This window comes from Carya illinoinensis, chromosome 12 (genome assembly GCF_018687715.1).
Source record: "Carya illinoinensis cultivar Pawnee chromosome 12, C.illinoinensisPawnee_v1, whole genome shotgun sequence".
Taxonomy (NCBI): Eukaryota; Viridiplantae; Streptophyta; class Magnoliopsida; order Fagales; family Juglandaceae; genus Carya; species Carya illinoinensis.
In genome coordinates this window covers 27319082-27337948 of record NC_056763.1, presented here as the reverse complement: position 1 = coordinate 27337948, position 18867 = coordinate 27319082, and the positions used below count along the sequence as shown (strand labels likewise).

The 18867-nt window shown below is 36.4% G+C and overlaps 1 protein-coding gene and 1 long non-coding RNA gene across 9 annotated transcripts; both read left to right on the top strand.

Moving 5' to 3' along the window:
• The first annotated feature begins 752 nt into the window (after nucleotides 1-752).
• Nucleotides 753-11316, top strand: LOC122289974 (protein FIZZY-RELATED 2-like). Of its 8 annotated transcripts, none has more exons than XM_043097458.1 (11): nucleotides 753-1541; nucleotides 1635-1757; nucleotides 1907-2011; nucleotides 2541-2720; nucleotides 2978-3040; nucleotides 3144-3338; nucleotides 9838-9939; nucleotides 10016-10078; nucleotides 10201-10269; nucleotides 10410-10481; nucleotides 10830-11316. In XM_043097458.1, exons 1-10 carry the CDS (start codon nucleotides 1011-1013, stop codon nucleotides 10440-10442), a joined length of 1464 nt encoding a protein of 487 aa, XP_042953392.1. In that variant the 5' UTR covers nucleotides 753-1010; the 3' UTR covers nucleotides 10443-10481; nucleotides 10830-11316. The 8 variants fall into 8 exon arrangements, 6 of the variants coding, with proteins under 6 accessions (XP_042953392.1, XP_042953390.1, XP_042953391.1 ...); XM_043097456.1 differs by having other exon boundaries at nucleotides 10407-10481; XR_006236275.1 differs by having other exon boundaries at nucleotides 10201-10481.
• Nucleotides 11317-15192: 3876 nt separating this feature from the next.
• Nucleotides 15193-17488, top strand: LOC122289454. Its single transcript, XR_006236162.1, has 3 exons — nucleotides 15193-16282; nucleotides 16416-16456; nucleotides 17199-17488. It is a non-coding gene; the product is annotated as an uncharacterized LOC122289454 (long non-coding RNA).
• The last annotated feature ends 1379 nt before the right edge of the window (nucleotides 17489-18867 follow it).

Sequence of the window (18867 nt, the reverse complement as noted above, 5' to 3'; positions counted from 1 at the left end):
CAAAATAACACATAAACATATACTTTTATGTCAAATCATATAAATTTTTATTTCTTTTTATATTTATTTTTATTTATTTAGTTATAATGTATTTTATGTATGAATACAAAGAACGTCGTATCGAAGCTTGAATTATCATCATGAGCTAGTGATTATTCTTTTCTCTCTTCCGATTTGTTGTGCAAATGAAGACATTAACAATCTTAACCATATATTAAAAAAACATTAAAAAGTCAAGTGGTTTTAATCCAATGCCTCTTTGCCATCCACCATCATTTTTATTTTATTTTTATGATTAAAAATTATTTATTATATTTACATCATTTTTAAAAGAGAAATGATATTTGCAGTCGTAATTATGCAAGTAGCATGCAGTCACTTTAAAAAATATAAATTAATATGGGACTCACATGAAAAAAAACTAACTTTTTAATTATGGACCCCACTCTTTTTTAAAGCAATTGCGTAGCGTTTGTAATTCCACGATTGTATGTAACATTGCTCTTTTTAAAAACAAACTTAACACACAATTATACTTAAAATAATAATAATAATAACCTAGTACGAGTGAACTACAGTTCAAAAAAATTGTTTATAGATTTCTAGAAAGAGTTTTGTCCATTAATTATGTATAAATTAGTATACAATTATATTTATAATTATATTTTTTCTTCCAGAATATCTACAGTGTTTCTCAAAAACAAAAAAATAAACACAGGGCCCAAGCATGTATTTTTAATTTATTTTATTACACGTGCTCGAAATTATTGAGACTCACGGAGTGGTCTACGAAGGTTTCCCGGGAAAGATAACCGCAACTTGTGAAGAAGGAAAACCTCTCTTCTCCGACTGTCTTCTCTACGTTCAAATCTCCGTTCATCCCCGTTTTCTCAAACAACTCTCTTATCTGAGATAAACTCGCAACTTTTCCTCACTGAAACACGCAAAAAAGGGTTTGTTTATTTCCCTCACAAAAAGGATTTATTTTTTTTTTTTTCCTTCTGTTTTTTATGGAAGATCCCGCGATTCAAAGATTTCCCAGTCAACCTGCTCCCGGAACCCCAACTCCGTCTTCTTCATCTTCGCAGCTGAATCTAGCTCCGACTATGTCCGACGAGGACTCAGCCCGTTCGCGCTATATCGAACGCCTGATCAACGCCAACCACCACCCATCGCCGTCGAGGACGATCTACTCCGATAGGTTTATTCCCACCAGAACGGGCTCCAACTTCGGGCTCTTCCACCTCCCAGCGCCGCGACAGTCCAGCTCTTCGGAGGGCCGCGAGGATAGCTCCACCAGCGTCTATTCTACGCTCCTACGCACGGTTCTCTTCGGCCCTGAATCTGGCGTCGTCTCGCCGGTTACGCCCGAGAAGAGGAGCGACTGGATGAACCCCCCCAGCCGGAATATCTTCCGTTACAAGACGGATACCTGCCAGGCTTTGCATTCCCTTTTTCCATTTGGGTCTGACGATGCAATGCCCGGGGTTAATCATAGCCCGGTAAAGGCTCCAAGGAAGATCCCACGGTCGCCGTATAAGGTGAATTACCGGGGTTGGTTGATTTGGGTGGAATTGGATTTGGATTTTGTTAATCGGGTTTGTCGTGTTTATGTGCATAACTGTTTTTTGTAGGTTTTAGATGCGCCAGCTTTGCAAGATGACTTTTATCTAAATCTGGTGGATTGGTCTACGCATAACGTCTTGGCGGTGGGATTGGGAAACTGTGTTTACTTGTGGAATGCTTGTAGTAGCAAGGTGACTTTTTTGCTCTGTTCTTAAAATTTTGTTATGTTTTTAATTTCGCTATATCATGAATAACTTGCCTCCTAGGCCATTATATCTGCCGAGATTTCACAGGTTTGAAATTTATGTCTTTGTTGATACTATTTTGATGCTGCACGCAGGTAACCAAGTTATGTGACTTGGGAGTCGACGACAGTGTCTGTTCGGTAGGGTGGGCTCAGCGCGGTACACACCTTGCTGTTGGTACCAGCAATGGAAAAGTTCAGGTTAGAGGCATTATGAATATTGATTATTTATTGCATTCAATCTCATATATGTTTATTGATTGATTAAACAACGGGTGATTCCCCCTTTTTTTCATTTGGGAAGACAGTATATAGGAGGGTTTATATATGAAACCATGAGGAGAGGACATGATGAATTCTTATGATTAAAAGATTTTTTTTAAGTGAACCTGAAAACCACAAACAATTACATCTGCAATTGTTGATTAGATGGTATTTGGTTAGATCATTAATGAAAAGCTTGTGGGGAGTTATGGTACAACTTGCTAGTGGTATCCTTTAAATTGATTAGCTGGTACCAGCATGGCCAGGCCAGCCAGCCAGCCAGCCCTGCACAGGGCGGCTTGGGCGTGCTCTTATGTGGTTCTGAAAAGTGGGGGTTATTCATACAATGCATTGTGTTCATTCCCCCACTGGTCAATTAAACTCTTCCTACTTGTTTTTGAGATTTTTGGCATAATATGTGCTACCTAGCATATTTAGCTAATGTGTTTGACAACATCCTATGTAGATTTGGGATGCATCTCGGTGTAAAAGGGTAAGAACTATGGAGGGTCATCGACTACGTGTCGGGGCCTTAGCTTGGAGTTCAGCTCTTTTGTCTTCTGGTGGCCGGGACAAGAGTATTTTTCAACGAGATATACGTGCTCAGGAAGATTTTGTTAGTAAACTCTCTGGACACAAGTCAGAGGTCAGATTCCCATACATCGTGTTCTACTTAATTTGATTTCTTTCTGAATCGACCTTCTCCTTCCCCTGCTGGCAGGGCTTTTTTCAGCACCTTCATCCTGCTTTCAGATGCATCTTCTTTAGTTTTTATGAATGCAAGAAATCGCTATATGTATATGCTGCTGTTTCTGCCATCTTCTTCATTGCCTTTGTCTGTTGAATTTTCATTTATATTTAAGATCTTTTTCCCATCCTGAGTGTTAATTTTGTGCGTTTTAGGTTTGTGGACTAAAGTGGTCTTATGATAATCGTGAATTAGCATCTGGAGGCAATGATAACAGAGTATGTGATGACATTTCATTTTATTTTCTGATTAATTGCACTTCATAGTTATTTGTTCATTCCTCTTTGCATTCTTGGCTGATAGTTTGTTGCACATGTGTAGCTTTTTGTTTGGAATCAAAATTCAACTCAGCCCGTGCTGAAATACTGTGAGCATACAGCAGCAGTTAAAGCTATTGCATGGTCTCCCCATGTTAATGGACTTCTTGCATCAGGGGGAGGAACTGCAGACCGATGCATTCGTTTCTGGAATACAACCACAAACTCACACTTGAGTTGCATGGACACTGGAAGTCAGGTAATCTGCTTGCCAGTTTATTTTTTGACTTCAATGATTTCCTTTTAGTGGTTCTGGCATACTCATGGATTAGGTAAACCTTCCTTTTCATTGTCTTTCCACTTTCTTGTCGCAATGACAAAGCATAGAAAGATGATATTTTCAAGTGTTTGTAAAGTTATAACATTTAACAATATCAGCTCTTTAATATGGGGCTGAAATATGTGGTACCATTACATCGAAAGATTCATTTTCCATGGAAGGTTGAATATATGGGGTTCAAATTTAGACTCCAGTGTTAGAGATAATTATTAGTTTTGGAAAATTCTACGTACCATGCTCTCATCCCATTTTCACCCACTATGATGAGGTGACATTGCCCATCAACCTTGAGTTATTCTTTAAAGTAAATAAAGGATGATCCAAGGGTGATAAAAATGTCCCATTTTACATAGTGGGAAGAAGGTGGAATGGGAGTGTTGGTATATATAGCATTACTCATTAGTTTTTGCATTTGAAATGCTGGTAGTACAAGGAGAACATTCCTGGTATTTTTTCAGTTGGACTAGTTGAACTATACGTGGGGCCTGAACTGAGTTTACTTTGTGTTAAAATAGGATACTAACTCCAACGGATTGGCCCAAGTGGTGAAGGTCTTGGTCTTGGGGTATCACTTGTAAAAATATATAACAGATTTGATGAAAGGCCAGAATAATCATTATGATTGTATTGATCTCTATATAAAGAAGTTTACAGATAATGTTTGTTACAATGAGTTATCTATTTACATGATAAGCTCTACGAGTAAGATAAATACAGCCTACAATCTGTTAACATAAAGATAATAAGTCAAAATAAAACTGAAGATAAGCTTCTAATCATAATCTGGAAAAATCCTGTGATGAACTAGATTCCGGAGTTATCTTAACAGCCCCTCTCAAACTCATGGGAAGTAGGGTGATCATGAGTTTGTCTTTCAGAAACAGAAATCAAGCAGATGTTAGTCCTTTAGTGAAGATGTCTGCACATTGATTAGATGTGGAAATGTTCTGGGGCTCAATATCCTTATGCAGAATTCTCTCTAATGAAGTGGTAGTCGATTTCTATATGCTTTGTCCTTGCATGAAACATGGGATTGGAAACAAGTGAAATAGCTCCTAAGTTGTCAAACCAGAGCACTGGTGGAGAAGAGAGTGGTAGCTGAAGCTCTTTGAATAGCATTCTTAACTAATATAATTCTACTGTGGCAATGGCCATTGAACGGTATTATGACTCAGTACTTGACCTGGCAACAACTGGTTGCTTCTTAGACTGCCAAGAGATCAAGCAATTGCCAAGAAAAACCCCAAAACCACTTGTAGACCTTTGGTCAATATGATCCCTAGCCCAATCTGAATCACAATAGGCTTGGAAAGTCAAAGAACCAGGAGTAAACCAAAGGCCATGATCTACTGTCCCTTTCAAGTATCTGAGAACCCTTTTGGCTGCAGTGAAATGGGCTGTTGTGGGGCAGTGCAGAAACTGGCAGAATTGATTCACAGTAAAGGCAATGTCAGGCCTAGTAAGTGTGCGATATTGTAATGACCCTACAATATGTCTGTAAAGAGAGATATCCTCAAGGGGATCACCATCAAATTTTGTCAACTGTTTGCCTGAGGTACAAGGTGCTGAATAAGGTTTGGCTTCAACCATAACAACCCGATGGAGAAGGTCTACAATGTACTTGGATTGATTGAGGTGAAGACCTTGATCAGTCCTGTGTACATGTATACCTAAGAAATATGAGAGGTCCCCAAGATCTTTCTGGTTGAATTCAATCTGCAATTGCTGAAAAAGCTGATTAATATGAGTCAAATTGGTGCCTGTGACAATAATGTCATCGACATAAAGCAGTACAAATAAATGAACTTGTGGTTTGTGCAACATGAAGAGAGAGGTGTCCACCAGAGAAGCTGTGAACCCGACAGCTAGCAAGGCTTGAGACAGCCTATGAAACCAGGCTCTTGGAGCCTGTTTGAGGCCATAGAGGGCTTTGTGAAGTCTGCACACATAATTTGGATAATTGGAGTCCACAAAACCTTTTGGTTGTTCCATGTACACTTCCTCAGAAAGTTGTCCATGCAAGAAGGCATTTGAAACATCCAGTTGTTTAAGCGGCCACTTGAACTGAAGAGCTACTGCCAAGAGAAGTCTTATAGTTGTTGGCTTGATAACAAGGCTGTAAGTTTCTGTAAAATCAATACCATCTCTTTGCTTAAATCCTTTGGCAACTAGCCTTGCTTTGTACCTGTCGATGGTCCCATCAGGTTTAGTTTTCAGTCTATAGATCCATTTGTTGCTAATGATATTTCTGTTGGGTGGTCTTGGATAGAGAGACCAAGTTTTGTTCTCCAGTAAGGCATTGAATTCACTCTTCATAGCAGCCATCCAAAGGGAATTGGAAGAAGCCTGAAGAAAGGTAGTGGGCTCACTGGGTAATGAAACTGCAGTAAGGGATTTTAATGGGTGCTTGGTTGAATAATATAATTGAAAATAAGTCTTTGGGTTTGAGATTGCCAATTTGGGACCTAGCAACTATACGGGATGATGGTTGTTCGGGAGGTAGGATTTGGCTTAGAGAGGTGGTATTTGTGGATGGTAGAGTTTGTGATGTAGGGTGAGATTGTTGACCAGGTAGTTCAGGAAGTGTATTGATCTATGAAGTGCTCTCTGGTGAATTACTTGAAGAAGGTATATGTATTGCATGAGAATTTTGAGAAGAAATGCTATCATTTATAGTAACACCAAAGAATCAACAATAGAATTATCAATAGGAAGTTGAGAGTCATTGACAAGAAATATACCTGGAGGAGGATGGTTACTGACCGAAGATCCAGAAATGGTCTTGTCCAGTGAAGGAAACAGAAGTTCATCAAATATCACATGTCTTGAGATGAATATCTTTTTGGAGATAGGATCAAGGCATCTGTATCCTTTGTGACTGGAGTTGTAGCCAAGGAAAATGCATTGCTTGCTGCGAAATTCAAGTTTATGCTTGGTATATGACCTATGATAAGGGTAACATGTACAAGCAAAAGCTCTCAAGTGAGTGTAATCAACTCTAAGGTTAAACAGTTTGGTATATGGGATTGAAAACTTAATGGATGAAGAGGGTAACCTGTTTATTAGATACACAACAGTTTGACAGGCTTCAGCCCAGTAACTTGTAGGAAGTTTGGATTGATCTAAGAGGGTGAGACTTGTTTTTATAATGTGTCTATGTTTTCTCACGGCAATGCCATTTTGTTGAGGTGTATGTGGACATGAGATCTTATGATGAATTCCATGAGAAGACAGAAACTCAGTGAATTGATGAGATAAGTATTCCCCTCCTCCATCAGTTTGAAGTTGGCGAATCTTAATGGAAAGTTGGTTCTCAATGAGACATTTAAACTTAGCAAAACATATAAAGAGGTCTGATTTCAATTTCAAAGGAAACAACCATGTATATCTAGAGTAGTCATCCACAAATACAACATAATACTTGAATCCATTTATTGACATGATTGGTGAGGTCCAAATATCACTATGAACTAACTCTAAAGGTGAGTTGGTTACATGAGTTGACATTGAAAAGGGCAAATGCCTACTTTTGCTCATTTGGCAAGAATTACATAATGTGGATTCTTTATTGGTTCGGGACACAAGTAAATGATGTGTTGTGGTTATTCTCTGGAAAAGTTGGTCATGAGGATGGCCTAGTCTTTTATGCCAAATTGCTGAGGTAGTTCGAGCTCCAACAAAGGCTATAGGGCTTCTCTCTTTATTCATGAAGACTTGCTGCTTCAACTTCACTGGATATAGACCATTTTCACTGGGTCCCTGCAGTAGGATCTCCCCTATTACATTGTCCTTGACAAGAAAATAAGTATCTGTTAGTTTAAACCAACGGTCATTACCTTGACAGAATTTTTGTATGGAAAGTAGGTTGGTTGAAGCATTTCAGCAATGGAGAATATTTTTAAGATGAAGCAAGGAGTTTCTGGTTTTAAAAGAAGAGGTGCCTATATGAGTTATGTTGAGTCCACTACCATTTCCAATAGCAACTTGATCATTTGCTTTATAAGGCTGCTGCATGGTGAGATTCTCCAATGAAGCTGAGATATGACTATTGGCTCCATTGTTAGCCAGCCATTCTTCCTCCTCTTGAATTGCATTGGTTTGGGCAACCATTGCAGCTAATTCCTTAGGTGGATGTCTGCCTTGAAAGGCATAATCCATTCGATGAAAACAATCTAAAGCTTGGTGACCATTCCTGCCACAGATTGACAAGGGGATCGATTAGAGGATTTCTGGTCTGTGTAAGTGGGAGTGCTTTTACCTTGATTTGAATGACCTCCAGTATGATAGTTCCTTTTGAATGCCTTTTGTGCACTAGAGTTCCTGAAGGAAGTGCCTTGATTTCCACTAGATTTCTTCTTTTGAGTTGAGAGCCTTGAGTATAAAAGGCAACAGAGTTGCTTTTGTCTGAGTCTACAGCTTGGTGTTCCAAGAGTTGTTTATAACTGAGCAATTCTGATTGAAATTCCTCAATAGATAAAGATCTATCTCGTGTGGCAAATGAGATAGTAGTGACAAGAGGAGTATATTGTGGGTTAAGGCCTCCCACAATATAGGAGATGAGATCATAATTTCCACTGGCTTTCCAACTAGAGCCAGTTGATCAGCAAGAGTCTTGGCTGCATGAAGAAAATCAGAGCAGCTCTTGTTACCTTGCCGTTGGTTTTGCAGCTGGCGATGTAGGTGATTAATCCGAGACCTTGAGGGTGAGGCAAACCTGTTGGCCAGTGCAGTCCACACCTGATGTGAGGTGTTGAGACCATAGATAGTAGATATCACTTTCTCAGAAAGTGTGGAGATAATCCAGCTTAGTATATATTGATCCTTTCGCTCCCAGGTTATATATGCAGGGTTAACAGTTGGATCCTTTTTATCTGAGGTTGATGGTATGTATTTTCGGGGACAAGGTTCTGAGCTATCTACAATGCTCAAGAAACCATTGGTGCGCAAGATGGGAAGAAACTGACAAACCCATATCAGATAGTTATTGTCATCAAGTTTGGTTGAAACAAGATGAGCAATATTTGGAATTGAAAATGAGTTTGCGAAGCAGTTGATGATTCGGCCATGGATGGGTGGTATGAACCTAGGGGCTCTGATGCCATGTAAAAATATAGAACAAATTTGATGAAAGGCCAGAATAATCATTCTGATTGTATTGATCTCTATATAAAGAAGTTTACAGATAATGTTTGTTACAATGAGTTATCTATTTACATGATAAGCTCTACGAGTAAGATAAATACAACCTAAAATCTGTTAAGATAAAGATAACAAGTCAAAATAAAACTGAAGATAAGCTTCTAATCATAATCTGGAAGAATCCTGTGATGAACTAGATTCCGCAGTTATCTTAACATCACTCCCCTTAAGATCCAAGGTTCAATTTATTCATCAAAAAAAAAGATCCAAGGTTCAACATCATGGGTGCAAACAATCCTTTGGGGCCACACCTCCTTATGAAAAGCCAGCGATTTAACTAGTTCCGTGTAGGAAAACCTCCAAGGGTGCGGTGCACAGAACTGGGTTTACTCTACAGGGGTGGGTGAGTCCGAAGGGCCCTGCCTTTGAGAGATTCCCTGACATAAAAAGAGGATACTAGCTTAATATTAGATCCTTCATAGATGATCCACTGCTTTTATTATTATCATTATTATTTCTTGAAGTAGTTATTTTGCTTCCAATCAAAATCCATCGTCACGTGATGAGACCTATACACCCCCACCCCCCGGCGCAGCTCACACTTCTGTGACCTATATGTGTTAATTATGCATCTGTACTAGTCAAATACTCACTCTTCTCAGTCCTAAATGAAAATTTGCTAAAAAAATCCTACTGAAGAGCTATAGATATAGCCAACAAGGCTTGTTTGGAAAAAGTTTTCATCCGAAAATTTTCATCTCATCTCATCTCATCTCATCTCATCTAATCTCATCCTATCTTATTCCTAAACATCACTCAAACACAAATACTTTTAAACTAATCATTACAACTTTTCCAAATTTTCAAACAAAAAATAAAAAACAATTCAACTTTTTCAAATCCCCAAACAAAAATAATATATTCTAACAATATTTTGACTTCATAATATTTTTTATTTAACTTTTTCTCTCTCCTTTCCCAAAACTCAAAAAATAATCAACTCATTTTTCTCTCTCCCATCTTACTACTATTCACAAACCATCTTACTACTATTCACAAAATTCTCATCTCATCTCATTCCCTTAACATCATCTCAAAATTCTCATCTCATGTCATCTTTCTTCAAAGTTGCATCTAGATATATTGGACTTGTTAGTTTGGAACTATTGATGAGTAAATACAATAATGATTTATGTTTATCATGGAATTGAGGAGATCTCTCTCTCTCTCTCTCTCTCTCTCTCTGGAGATGTACTGATCTCCACTGTGCATGTGGCAGGTATGCAATCTTGTTTGGTCCAAGAATGTCAATGAACTTGTCAGCACCCATGGATACTCCCAAAATCAGATAATAGTTTGGAGATATCCTGCCATGTCAAAGGTAGAAAGTTTATCTGCTGTGATGCCAGTATATCTTTTCGGTTATTTTTTTTATTAATTTTTTTCTTCTCATGTAGTTGGCAACTCTTACGGGCCATACATATCGAGTTCTCTATCTTGCCATCTCACCTGACGGACAGGTAGTTTGTCCTTTGTTTTTTTAATAATAATTGGGATTTTGTGTTAACAAATAGGCCAGATATGTAATTTTATTTCCCATTTTTCTGCTCGCCCTTAACTGCAATAACCCTTGTTGTTTCAGACCATTGTCACAGGAGCTGGAGATGAAACACTTAGGTTTTGGAATGTGTTCCCCTCCGCTAAATCACAGGTAAATGATCCATTAGATGAGTCTGAAATTTTTGGTGGATTTGATGCTTTCATTTAGGTCCTAAGTCTGGTCTCCCTCCAGTTCAATTGCTGTTGATATTGATATCCTTCACCTTAAGAACTGTTTCTCAACTCCAGCAGTTATCCCCTCCTGTACAGTTTTACTGCTTGTAGTACACATCCTTTGGAGAGGTACAACAATTATTTACTGAGGTAAAAGTGTGGACAAGTGTTTTGTATTTAGTTTTGCTTTTTCAGTGGAAAATGGCCAGTTCACCTTCATGCAGTACCTAACTAAATACATGCATGGAGCACATACATACAGCAAACATCCCTGGTCACATCTGGTTGTTTCATGCTTCTTTCCCTGCACCTTTTGTACCTTCAACTCTATTGAGGACTGGAGAAGCATCAATGGGCAAAGAACTGTATCCATATAACTGATCATAACCTAAGCTCTGCATCTATTTCCAGTTTGGCACCTTGGTAATAATATCTGGATCAAGTAGCTTGCAGTAGTGAAGATAAAAACAACTCATATGAATGTAAATGTTAATGCAGAACACAGACAGCGAGATTGGAGCATCATTTCTGGGAAGAACTACAATTCGATAATCATCGCCGACATTTGGCTTAAGGGAAATAATTCGATTGTTTATACCATGTATTGACATCTCTGTCAATGGGGAATACGACAGATTATTATTCCTCGGGTTCAAAATTTATTTTGTGCTAAGAGAGACTCAAGTTGGTCTGCTTGACCCAACCCACATTATGCAGAGAATTTGCAAGGACCTAACCATGCTAGGATGGGAGTTGGAAGTGATGGAACATCCCTGGTTTCTTGCAATCTAGTGACTTTGGACTTCTTTTTCACACGAGCAGTTCTTTTTTTTTTCTTTTTTTTTTCTTTTTTTTTTTTCCTGGAGGAGGTGTTAAACAATTATTTTAACAGCTCCGTTGTATATTTGAAGAGGAAGAATACTAGCATGGTCTGACCATGGCATGCTTCTGTAATATATGTAAATGACTATCATTTTCTTTCTCATTATGTCTCCATGACACAGAGAGCAGAGTGGGTGGTTTTTTCTATTGAAAATATGTCCATTGCCCATTCGGTCAGCATGTCTCATAAGTCTCCATTTCTAACACAATTAATTATCTTGGTCAGAATTCAGGGAAAGCTAGAACGTTTCTACGCCGTTTTTAGGGATAAAAATCTGAGCGGTTCTAATGTTTGCAGTTGCCCATTCAGGTCTGTGGTTAAATAATAGTTTGCTCTGTGCTCACCGCAAGACTCCATGTTGTTAAGGCATTTGGGGCAATGTAAATTTACATGTTTCCTCGTGACAGAAAGGTCTTCAATCCACAAACTGAATATTTTCTCGACTAAAAGGGTTTCTGTTTTCTCAGTACGAGCATTTGGTGGCCGAGATCCGTCTCAAAAGGCTGCCCTGCAGGGAGATTATACCCCCCAAACGGTCTGCCATGACAATGGCATAGAGATTTTGCATAGTAAAAGACGCTGAACATTTATATTCATATACATAAAGATATATATTTACACAAACAGAGACTTGGTAAACCAGAACGGACATGGATTTCCTACAACCTTTCCCCTTAAATATTTTCTATAATCAGTAAAGAGACAGACATAAACAATATTATCTACCAACACGGTAGCCGAACCAGGAACTTTTATGAGTGGCCAAATTTTCTATTATGCGACACTTTTTATAGAAAATAAAATAAAAAATTATAAAATTATAACTATGTATAAAATTAGATCTCAATAATTTCCTGCATATATATAGAAATAAAATTCTAAAAAACACAACTTAATATATATTTCAAATTTCTAACGATAACATTTCATAAAATAATATTAATCCATTATTATTTTTGTAATGAAATATTTAAAATTTATTTTCTTCATAGAAACTACCAAGTGATCTTTTAGAAAGTCATTTTTCACTCTAGTATGTAAGCTAATTTATCAAACTTTATGTAAAATCTAGATATTCTCTTGTCGCATTACGCATATAATACTATAATTGAGATCGTAAATAATTTCTTTTTAACTAAATGAAGTCTAGAGAATAAAACCTCTCAACTATTTTTCATGTAAAATCATATCAACCTTAAATGATTTTTCTTATACTTTTACTTTGGGTTCCATATTAAGAATTATAATATTGTATAACAAAAATATTTGAGATCCATATTTATAAGTTTATTATTTTTCCTAAATTTAGTTTTAATTTAATTTTGGTGAAGACAAATATTTGAAAATATATAAAAATTATATAAAATTTCGGAATTATAAGAAAAAAAATTGGAGAAAGGCATTTTTAGATATATTAAAATTTTAAAATACGTATGGGAATTGTAAATTTTTTTAGGGAGTGCCATGCACCTCCTTAGTCATATCGTAGATCCGCCATTGTACTAATAATATTTAATATTTGAAAAATATTTTAATCACAAAAAAATTAAATAAAAGTAAACTCACAAAATGATATGTCTTGATATGATACGTCAGATTGTAAAGTTATTTCTATTATAAAATAAATCTAATAAATTTCAAGAAATCACATCAGTTTATGATTTTATTTTATATAATTTCTTTATATCTATAACAGTTATCTTAATATTTTGAGCATATGTAATGTCAAATCTTTCTTTTGAGTAATTAAAAATCTCTGGCACGGATCATTGTAAAGAATCCCATATGCACTAAGACTTGAAAAGAATGCATCATGGCACAGGACCACCGCCCCTCAAATGGACAAACAAATCGCACTCGATCGTTACCACAGTCACCGAATTTGCATCCCAAAATCGGAAGCCGGTGAGAGACCCACCAAGAAAAATGATGGGGGAAAGGGACGAATTCATTTGGATAAAAATGACTGCTCAGTGCTCACATTTGAGTCACGTTTTTAATTTTTGAATGAGTAGTCCTTTTGGCTTCCGAAGGATAAAACAAAAGGAAAAGTTGAGACGATCATATTTGAAGGAGACTCACAAAGCATTCACAAGTACGGGTATAATCGGTCCAGTTTTGGATAAAATTTAGAATCGAATCAGTATGCATCGGTTTTACATTTTTCAAAACTAATTATGCACCGGTTAATCTCATAAACCGATATTTTGGTTTTACCTATTTCAAGTCCGGTTCGATCTGGTTTTTCAATTTTAATGCACTATATTATTATATAATATAGTATATTATAATATATAATACTATAATGATAAATAGTATTAGTATAACTATTAATACAATAAAGAAAATGACATAAGATTTTAAAATTTAATATTATATTAATTAATAATTTTTCATATAATACAAAACTATTTTATATATAGTTATATATTATATACAATATAAAAAATTAAAATATATAAACAGGTCCGGTCTGGTTTTAAAAAAAGAAAAATATAAACTGGACCGATTTTGACCGGTTTTAAGAAAAATAAAACTGGTACCGGACCAAACTAAACTTGGGACCGGACCAATCCCACCAACTTGATCCGGTGGTGGGATTGGTCCGGTCCGATCCGGTTTATCGGTTTTTTTTTTTACACCCTTATTCACAAGGCATTCCATTAGCTCTCTATAGAGTCGATTGCAAATCTCACCCATCGTCAACACTAGTGTGAACTCCACAGTGCATAACTTGGCAAAATGGATCGCATCCTCTCCATGAATATGAAGCACTACCTTTATTTGGCACCCCCTACCCCCTTTCATAGCGGTAAATATCCCTTTTTTTGTAATATTTACTAATATTTATAAATAATACATCTTGCTTAAGAAAAGAAAAAAAGTGAGCAGTCCTTTTTCTTAATTGTAAATTAGTCTGTAATACTTGTACCCTCACTATAGGGTTGTAATCAATCCAAATTGAATTGATCTTTTGGATTATTGAATTGAGCCGGACTCAAATAGCTTGAGCTAGAGCTAAATCTGGAGGCTTACTGAACCAAGCCAAGCTCAAGCTAATCAAACGTGAGTTCAAGCCGAGTTGAGTTATTTATTAATTTTTTCTCATGCTCTTTAGCTTGAAAAGAATGCATCATATGCCTACAAGACCGCTACCTCTCAAAAAGGACAAACAAGTCGCACTGGATTTAGAGTGTAACCGGTCCGGTTCGGTTCAGTTTTGGACAAAATTTAGGACCGAACCAGTATGTACCTTGTTTTGCATTTTTCAAAACCGATTACGCATCGGTTATCTTCCTAAACCAATACTGCAGTTTTACCGGTTTCCGATCCCCTTTTTCAGTTTTATATACTATATTATATATTATAATATATAATATAGTATATAATACTATAGTGATAATAAATTGTAGTATATTATAATTATATTATAAACTATAATGATATATTATAGTATATTATAATATATAGTGATATAGTATTAGTATAACTATTAATATGCACTATATAATATTAGTATTATTAATACAATAAAAAAAATGGTAAAATTTAATATTATATTAATTAGTAATTTATCATATAATACAAAACTATTTTATATATAGTTATATATTATATATAAATATTATATATAATATAAAAAATTAAAATATATATAAACCTGTCTGGTCCAGTTTTAGAAAAAGATTTTATCGGAACCGGGCATATTTTGACCCATTTAAAAATAAAATAAAATGAGTACTGGACTGAATCAAACTCGAGACCAAACCGATTCTACTAGTTTGGTCTAGTCCGGTCCAATTTATCGATTTTTTTTTACACCCCTAACTGGATTATTACCACAAGCACCAAATTCGCGTCCCCAATCATAAGTCGGTGAGATCCAACAAGAAAAATGACTGAGAAAGGGACGAATTCATAAGGAAGAAAAAAAGGACTGCTCACATTTGAGTCGCTTTTGAAATTTTTGAATGAAAAAGTCTACTTACAACCGACCTGAGAAACCCCCCCGTAACCGGCTCCTACGTGGCACGTTTCAAAACGGCGTCGTCACTGTTTTAACTCAAATTCAAACTTGCCTCGTCACTCTGTTACTGTGTTTCAAAAACTCTCTACTTTCTCTTCCTTCCAAGACCCTCCCCTCTTCCTCATTCCCATCGTCTTCCACAGAAAGGCAGAAGCAGCCTTCCATCCCAGTCGAAAATCATTCCCAGTTGAAGAAAGAACCCACAAACCCACGTTTCAGTTTCGTACCGAAGAACCACTGACGCACAAACCCACGAACAAGCCTCGAACCCAAGAGCCAGAAACCCAATTTCAACCCAAATCGACAAACTAGAGCCACGAAATCCAGTTCTGAAATCCCGCTTTCCCACAGAGCACCGATTAAAATAACCCTAACCCTAACCTCAAAAAATCGAGTTAGTTTTCTCCTTTTTATGTCTTTTCGTTTTGGTTTCCAACATTTCCCACTCTCAGATCTGGAATCAACCCGAGCACGCCTGCATTTCGTCTGGTAAATGATCTCAAACCCCTTTGTTCAGTATGGTCGTTTACGTTTACGAACATGTGTCACTATCCACATATACTCATAGATTCGTAATGCAATTGAGTGGATTTATAGACTTCTTCCATTTTTTTTGGTCTTCTAGGTTCTTCTTCTTCTTCTTCTTCTTCTCTCTCTCTCTCTCTCTCTCTCTCTCTCTCTCTCTCTCTCTCTCTCTCTCTCTCTCTCTCTCTCTCTCTCTCTCTCTCTCCAGTTTGGTCCCGATTTAATGCTTATTTTGTGATTTTTTTTTGGGTCTTCTTCCCCTCCGGATTACCAAAGTAAGCAAGAAATTTCTTTTTTTTTCTTTGAAATATGGAGGCGCGTGAACTTGGAGGTCAATGTTTGGTGGGTATTGGGTTAATTGCACAAATAAATGTTGGGTTGGTCACATATCTGAGCACTTTTGAGCTTCTGGGTGGGCGTGTGTCGAAGGGAATTTGATAATGGAGCATGTGATTGCTGGGAAGTTTAAGCTGGGGGGAAAGATTGGGAATGGGTCCTTTGGGGAGCTCTATCTAGGTATTTCATTCAATGCTTTTCCATTATTATTGTTTTTATTTTATTTTATTTTTTCATTGTTATTTGATGACTATTTTATTTTGCCGTTCTGTTTCAAAATTCTAACTTTTTTTTTTTTTCCTTGTGGTGGTAGCCATTAATGTACAAACTGGAGAGGAGGTGGCTGTTAAGCTGGTATGTGATATATGTTCTTGGATAGGAGTATTGGATCATGATGCTTGGTTGGGATTATTTGCTTGTTTAGTTTTAGCAATGACATTTAAGGTGACAGTGATTTTCAATAATTAATTATGTTTAACAATTTACTTTTTTGTATGTCAAATTTTTCTTTTTGATTGTGTATCAGCAGGTTATGATTTTGTTTTCCTGCCTTGATTCCTTATATTGCTTTGTTTTTTTTTTTTTAGTTTTTTTTTATGGGTAGTAGACAATTAGAACATGTATGACTTGCATTATATCTTGATTATTGTTTTTAATTTTCTTTATGACAACAGAATTAGGAAACTAAATGTGTAATGGTCAATAGACTTTTAAAAAAAAAGTAATGGTCAATAGAGAGGTGGTTCTTTCTTGGGTACGGCAAATAAATAACAGAGCAAAAGGCATAACCGGATCACTTTTAAGTCATGTTGAAATAAAGTGGGTTGGTACTATAGATCATGGACTCCTAAATAAGCTGTGATGAGTAAGCATTTGCCCCAGTGATATCATAAACAGAAAAATGCTGGCATTAAAACCGTGAACCCCCCAAACCCCCAGCTTAAGGATGTACTTTATTTTGGTTTGTTTCACTTAATTTTCAGGGTATCCTTGTCCTTAGTTTTTTTATTTTTGATTTTGTAAAACTTTTGTTGAGAGAGCTTACATGTTATCCTTTTTGTCTTCCTTGTGCTGATTGACTATCCCAAAATTTTAGGAATATGTGAAGACCAAGCATCAATAACCTGTTACGGAAGGAGAAAGATCTCAAGAAGATGGTCGAGCTTCTTGAAAAGAGTGAGATTGACCTTCGTAAGATAGTGGATCAGTTCGAGAAGGAGTTGGGGCGTCACGCACAAGAAACTGAAATAAGGCGTTTACAATGAATGTATTGGGGTTTTGCATTAGTAGTATTATGTTTTTGTATTGGATTTTGGCTCTTGTATTGAACTCCAGACTTGATGTATGAATTTTTGTACATCCTTATTCGTGTTTTGTTAGATTTCATGGAATATTGTGATGGGAATGTTGCAGTTTTGATAGAATTGCTTGATTTTTATTGTGTTTTGTAGGCAAGTGTAAAAATGATTTTGAAAGTTTGATGCAACTAATCTAAAAACTTAATAAATTTTTCCTGCAAGTTTATTGTTTATTTTGCTTTGAAGGGCCTGAATTCAGAGATTAATTTCATCCTGTTTTATTGGATGGGCAAGCTGTGATGAGATTGAATTGTGCCAAGACATTTGGTTTATTTTACTTCCAGATGCTCACTTTTAATGGCCAAAGAGTGGCCAAAAAATGCGCTCACTTGGGTTATGATCCTAATGGCCAGAGTGGGAGAAAAATGCACATAACCATTACATCCTGGATAGTCACATACATCAAAGCCAAGTAATTCCCCATGTAATCATTTACAGTGTCCTGGAGTGGTTTCTTCACGCTATATGAACCTTAAGACATAAATTCTAAGACTGCTATAATTCTACATACATCAGAATACAGGTCATATACATAGCCATAATTCTTGAAAGTTTTGATCCATATTTTGATCCTCAAAACTGCTTGTAACTCCCAGCTGAACAAGGCTTTGGAAATACAAGTCCTCAAAACTGCTTGTAACTCCCAGAATGATAGCATTGGTTTCCATAATTCCTGTCAAGCCAAAGTCAAATTAGACTGTTGTTCCAAGTGATAAATATTTCCGACAAATTGAATATTTCCAAAACTTTTAATTATTTCCAGTTCAATCCTCCTCCAATCAATAGCATTCATATATACCTACATGGAGCGGGATATGGCAGAAAAGCCAGTGACCACATAGGCACTGATTCATAGTAACTGTGTGCCAAAGTTGGGATTTTTGGACAAGTTGATGGTATGTCCTAAAATGTTATTGGATAAGTTATTGATGTATTTTGAAAATAAATATCAACTAATCTCGAATATAATTTTATTGATATATTAAATAAAATAACATACCGTGGATGGAATATTTGAGCTAGATGGTCTTAGCATGGATGGCTGTTCTTTTCCTTTTTCCAGGCTGAGAGGGAGACAACTAGAAATAGTAGCAACATCACCAATAGAAAAATTAGTGGCTGCAATGTCGATTACCATAAAAACTGAACTAACAACTCTCTTTCTTTCCCCTTTCACTCTCTCTTGCTGTCATTTTGGGTTACCATAAAAGCTTCCTATTGGGTTTACCAAATGCTCTCTCTTTCTCTTAAATTGCAACCACAGAATGATGGGTCAGGGTTTACTTGTACATGTGATAACACTATCTTACCAAGCTATTTCATCTTGAATTCTGTTAATCCTAATCACGTCAACTAATGTATCGTATTTTAACTAGTTTTTCAGTTGAAGTAATTGATTTAAGTAGT